The sequence below is a fragment of the Melanerpes formicivorus genome, unplaced genomic scaffold (assembly GCF_026170545.1).
Source record: "Melanerpes formicivorus ecotype bairdi unplaced genomic scaffold, bMelFor1.0.p_v2 SCAF_7, whole genome shotgun sequence".
NCBI lineage: Eukaryota > Metazoa > Chordata > Aves > Piciformes > Picidae > Melanerpes > Melanerpes formicivorus.
Genome location: NW_027142359.1, coordinates 28,464,729 through 28,470,728, shown reverse-complemented (window position 1 = coordinate 28,470,728; position 6,000 = coordinate 28,464,729). Strand labels below are relative to the sequence as shown.

The following is a 6,000-nucleotide window of genomic DNA, read 5'->3' as shown; positions in this document are numbered from 1 at the left end:
GTTTTAGGTACCATCTATTTTTAGGATGGCCAACCTGCAGCAAAGTCAAGGAGCAACTGCCAGTACGGAGAAGTCAGCACAAGAAGCAAGGACTCTAAAAGAACCCTAAGCCTCTGCACCTCTGGGAACATCACATCAACTGTTTTGTGCCTCAGGAAGAATCAAATACTGAGACAGCTTTTCCATGCCTCAGTGTAGCTGCCTCTGCTGAGACTCACTGAGCCAGAAACCACCCCGGGGTGAGGCACCCCCAGTGTGGATACCTCCCAGCTGGAAGCAAGCTGAGAACTGATTTTGTCATCACATGCAATGGCATTGGTGTTGCCACGGGCTGGCAATACGTGTGTCCCTGCTGTGGCCCCTTCCATATGGGTCCTGCCCGTCCCTTCCAAATTCTGCCCCGCTGTATTTTAACTGTGTTACTTTTTAAGGAGCCTTTGCTGCATGCAGACGCTCTCTCAGTCTTGCCCTGCACTGTTTCAGAGGATGCCCAGCCCTTACCCCAGGCCTGGGGGAACGTTCCGTGCAAATGTTTCACAGCAGAGTGAGGAACAGGAGCATCCCTGAGCTGGGACTCTCCATGGCAGCTCCTGCCTGTCCTGTCCGTTTCCTAGCGTCTGTAGGTGGATGGACTGGGTGCTGGAGCAGGGAGAAATGACTGATACGAGGGGGAGAGTGTCCATGGGGTGCTGGTCCTTCCCTGTCCTTTAGCATCCCTGAGGATGGATGGAGCGCCCTCCATCTGTGGCGCCCCAGCCCACAGAGGAGGCAATTTGGGAGCAGAGATGCTGCATCTGGGGATGAAATCATCCACTTACTCCTACAGTTCCCCCCCACCTCTTCCCCGGTAGCCGGGTGCCCCCCCCTTCCCCGCCGCGCTGCGGCGGGGGGAGGCGGGAGGGGGGGCCCGCCCGGCTACCGGGGAGCGGGAGGAGGGACGCTGACATCACCGGCGGAGCGCGGCTCGGCGGGGCCGGACCGGCTCTGCTCCGCTCCCCTTCTCCGTTCCCGCCAGGGAAACCGCCGAGCCCGGTAAGGCTGGAATGGGCAGCGGGAGGGGTCTGGGAGCCGGGTGGATGTATGGACCGACGGACGGCCCCGCGGCGGCTGCTATCATCATCCCTCCATCCGTCCCTCCATCCATCCCCTCACCCCCCCCCCCCCCCCCTTACACGGGGTCCTGCGGGAAGCTGGGGGGGCAGCATAAAAAACCATTTTCCCCCGACAAAGATCTCACTCTCGGAGGAATATTTAGAAATACACACACCCAAAAAAAAAAAATCAAAGAGCCGAAAATTCTACATCTTCATCCACCAGCTCTGTGCAGCAGTGCCAGGCTGGGGCTGCTGGAGAGGAGCTGCATGTGGCAGGAGGTTTCTCAGCACATATGTCTATTTTAAAAGCCCATGGCGTGATCTCTTGCCCTACTTTCCAGACTCTTGCTGGTACTTTCCTTGCGTGCAGCGGCCAAGCCCAGCTGGCGGGAGCTTCCCAGGAAGCAGGAGCTCAGCGAGCCGCTGGGCACTCCCCGGTTTTGGGATGGTGGGGTGGGGGGACGAGATGGTGGGGTAGGGGTTGAGACAGCAGTTTGGTTGCTAACGCGCTGCCTTCTTCTCAGGCAGAGAGAGGGAGGTCCCCGGCACCATGCGGATGAGACCAGGCTGAGAAGAGGATGGCACATTTGTACCCAGCTCCCCAATTAGCCTCATTCGCTCCCCTCCTTTTGCCCCTGCAGTGAAGACTCCCTACTCACACCTGAGCCAACCCTGACGAGCCCTGGGCACCAGTGTGGCTCAGCAGCGATTTTGGGGCTGGAGGGACCAGGAGCTGCTCTCCAACGTGAAGATTTTCCAACCCTGAGCTTTCTATTCTGCATTTGCAGGGAAGGGAGCGCTCCCAGCCCCACCGCACTGACCCACTCCAGGCACACCTGCCCTGTGCTGGGACCCCGAGCCTCTGATGCCTGGCTGGATTTGGGCAGCGTGATCCACACCACGCCGTCACCATGGCCTCCTCCGACGGGCTGCAGTACCGGGCTCTCTATGAGTACAAGAAGGACCGGGAAGAGGACCTGGCACTGTGCCCTGGGGATGTGCTGACGGTCAGCAGGGCCGGGCTGCTCAGCAGCCCTGACTACAAGGACGGGGACGAGCGCAGCCCCCAGGGGTGGCTCCATGGCTTCAACGAGCGCACCAAGGAGCGTGGTGACTTCCCCGGCACCTACGTGGAGTACCTGGGTCCGACGCGCATTGTCACCGCTGCCACCAAGGCCAGGCCGCGGCCCTTGCCCCCGCCGCCCGCCGGGACCCCCACACCCTGGGGTGAGTGCTGGGGGAGCGAGAATATGGTAGCCCATGGGTGGGTATGCCCTGCAAGATGGCGAGGGTGGTATGGAGCCCAGGTGGATGCTTGCATTTGGGGTGGCTTGGTGGAGATCCACTCTTGGGATGGAGATGCATCCCCAGAAGGAGGAGCTGCCCTGGGAATCATCTGTGCTGGTACATCAAAGCAGCTGCAGAAGGGTCAGAGGGTGCTCAGGGCATAGCCCCCCCTGCCTCCATCCCCCGCTTTCCTCAGCACATACACTGCAGGGATTGCTCCTTGTCTGCATCCCAGGCTGGCTGCTGTGCCAGCATGGGCTGCCCAAGGGGGTCAGTGCCCATGAGAGCACAGAAGAAGATGCAGGAGCTCTTTGGCTCTACAGGGAGGAGCAGAAAGCCCCATGATGGTCCCTGGGGACCTTTTTTAACAACTGCACTTCTCACCACCACTGCGGCATCCGATTCCAGTTGCTCTCAGTGCCCGGGTGAGCACTGGCCCTTGGCCAGCTCCTGGCCTCACTGTCACTTTGTGCAAGCTGGGATGGGGCACAAGCTTGGCAGGCAGTGGGTTTGATCCCTGGGCACTCCTCCAGCCCCAGGGGTCTGCAGCACGCTGCTGGGTGGGATATTCACTGGAACTTTTCCTGGAATGGGGTCCTCTGGCCACTTCTGTGCTGGGATCTACCAAGCTTGTGCAGCCAGTTCTGCTCTCACCAGTGGCCAAGTGCATTGGGGCTGGGAGTGGTTTCACAGCAGTTGTGTAATGTACCCAAGCTAACAAAAAAGAGCAACGTAAGAAACCCCCCTTCCAGCCAGACACAACCTGGTGATCCCAGCCAAAGCCATGGTTCTCTGCTTCTCTGGGATGTGATGGAAGAGAAATGGCTGTTCCATGTGTGCTAGGAGAGCAGCAATGCCTATACCTATGGCTGCTCAGAACCTGCCTGGCTGCTGGCCTGGAGCCTCAGGTACCCTCTTCTCCCAGCCTGGCACCAAGGCACAGATGTGTCAGCCAGAGAAGCTGTTTCCCTCCTGGACTGGCTAGGCATTGGAGGTCTTGGCTTTAGGGGCACACTCGCTGATGAGGAGTCCATCTCCCTCCAAAACACGGTTCAAGGCCCTGTTGCCACCATGATTTAAGAGGGACCACCTGGCCCCTGAGCTGATCATGGAAGGACTCAGCTGGTGTGGGGCAACTCTTTTCCTCAACACCATCCACCATCACATGTGGGGCTGCCATCAGATCCTGCTCAACAGCTTGAGAAGGGTGCTGGGGCCCCTCTTTGCCTCCCTTCTCCAAAACATGGAAGCTCCTCACTGACCATGATCTGAGTGCACCAAGATAGCTGCAATCCCAGCAGCACTGGTGAGGATCAGTGAGCAGCTATGTGCTGCCTTTGCAGGAGGGAGGATGCCACTCTTTGGGGGTGCTCAGCCTGCCAGACAAGAGGTCTGAGCCCCCTTCCCAGTGAAGCTCACCAGTGCATGCAGAGCCCTCTGCCCCGGCCATTTGGCAGGCAGAGCCCTAGCAAACTCGGTGCTGTAATGTGGACAGCTAGGGTCAGACTGGCACAGATCCCAAGGGCTCTCCAGTTCTATTCCCCAGGAAGAACCATGAAACGACCTTCTTGCCTCTGCCCATCGCCATTGCCTCGTGTCTGCCTCACACGGAGGGTGGCATGGGCTCCTCTCTGAGGGGCTGGGAGGTGTGCTCAAGGACCTCTGACCACAGGTACTGGGAACATGGCAATGTGCTACATTCCTACCAACCTCCAACCTGGCTGGAGACCTGGCTAGTGTGGAAGGTCTTGGTGCAGAAGCCTCAGCCCTCCACACACTGGGGCGAGAGGAAAACAATTTGAAGTTAAAAAGACATAAAATAGAGATTATTAGTTTTGGTTTGGTTTTTGGTAGGGAAAACCCCACCAAAACCAGGTTCTGAGGGCAAACGGGGGAGGGTGCTGCCATCTGCAGGACGTGCTCAAGTCATGGCCTTGTGTCCAGCCCCACTGTCCAGGGGGACGTTGCGTGCCGCCTCCCCAGAGCTGTGCTATGGGGTGCCCATCCATGGGGTGCCTTGCCTGGGGCAATGCCAGGGTGTGCAGGTGCCTTGGCAGGGGGAAATTCGTGGCCTGTGACTACGTCTTTCTGCAGCAGTGGAGCAGCACATACCATTTTATGTCAGTTTAAACCCAAACCTCCCAGCTGGCAGGACGTCCCTCAGAGTGAAAATCTCCAACGTGCTCTTGGAAGACAAGGGACTTCTTTTCCCCCCTTCTTTCGGAATGTTCTTCCCATACTGTTCCCGTTCCCAGATGGAGGTTTTGAGGGACATTTGTTCTGGCTGTCCCAAATGCTTGTTTTTCTGCAATAGCAGTGTACCACCCTGTGCATCCTCAGTGCATAGGTGCTGAGCCTGGGTGCTGGCTGGGGACCCCAGGCAGAGTGAAGCCCTTGGAGGAACACTAAACAGGAGAGAGAGGCTGCGTTTCCCAGCTGTGTGCTGCAGCCAGGGCTGGCTCTGCAGGGAGGAATGGTCTTTTTTTAATTAAATAATATCCTAAATATGGTGCTGCAGTGGATTTGAGGCTTCAGGGGACTTCCCAGGGGACTTCCAGGAACTTGGTGGCTGTTTTGCCCCTACCTGGTTGTCCTGGGGAGCATCACCGCTGCAAGGCGTCACCTCCACTTGACCCGGGGCTGGAGCCGAGCTGTGTGGCAGGGTGGTGGGGTCCAGCCTGGCTCTGCACAGGGACAGGATGGGTTAAAGCTCCAGCCTGAGCTTGGGGCCATTCCTGATGTTTCCAGGAAGGAGAAACAGATGGTTATATTTTTGCCATTGCTGCCTTTCACCAAGCCACTGCCTTGGAGGCTAAAACCCAGTTTTCCCTAAATAAGAAACCCACCCCCACGGTAGAGACATTTTCCATGGGCTCCCAGCCACCTGCTTTGCTTTAAACAGCAAAATCTTGCCCATTCTGTCCCAGTGCACCCACACATCTGCACTGGGAGTGGAGAGGTCCCTGTTGCCAGGCTCTCAGGTCACAGCCATGCCTATAGACCAGATCAGCCACCTACAAGTAGATTGTCTGCATCCCTCCCTGCTCTCCAGAGAACACCAGGACATCACCATGGCAAAGACGAGAGCCTGCATCCCAACCACTGCAGACAGTATTTTTGCAGAAGGTCAAAGGCAGTGTGGTCCTGTCCACAGCCCCTGATTTTATTTTACTTTCTCACTCCTTAAAGCTGTTGTGTTGACCCTACACATAAACTCTCTGCCTTCTGCCAGGCAGCAAAACCCAAAGGCAGAATGAACTGAACAAGGCAGCTGACCCAACTGGAGCACACCTTGCTGATGGGGAAAGGTCACATTCAGGCTTTATTTAATTTGCTGTGATTTTCTTTTTGTAGCATATTTCCAGCAGAATAGATCCACTCACCACATCAGACAGGCAGATGAGCCCTTGGCACATCAGCCCCTCCTGGTGCTGTCTGCACCCCTGCAGCCATACGCAGCTCCGATGTGCTGTGGCCGGTGGCAGCCCCTGACTCCCCCTGCCTGCCCCCTGCTCTCGCCTGCTGCCTTACCAGAGGGGTTCAAGGCCACTAAGCAGAGACAGCAATCGCAGGGGGAGGGTAAATGGCAGTGCTGTCAGGGTGTCTGTCAGGTATAACT

General features: G+C 57.4%; 1 protein-coding gene across 2 annotated transcripts in view; it reads left to right on the top strand.

Moving 5' to 3' along the window:
- Nucleotides 1–965: 965 nt before the first annotated feature.
- PIK3R3 (phosphoinositide-3-kinase regulatory subunit 3) overlaps nt 966–6,000 on the top strand; it is an 83,957-nt gene continuing 78,922 nt past the window's right edge. The window contains exons 1-2 of one of the 2 annotated variants that reach the window (XM_068141624.1): nt 966–1,032; nt 1,883–2,321. In XM_068141624.1, coding sequence (XP_067997725.1) covers nt 2,006–2,321 — 316 coding nt within the window. In that variant the 5' untranslated portion in view covers nt 966–1,032; nt 1,883–2,005. Of the gene's footprint in view, nt 1,033–1,618; nt 2,322–6,000 lie in introns of both variants that reach the window. The other variant, XM_068141623.1, reaches the window with a different exon arrangement.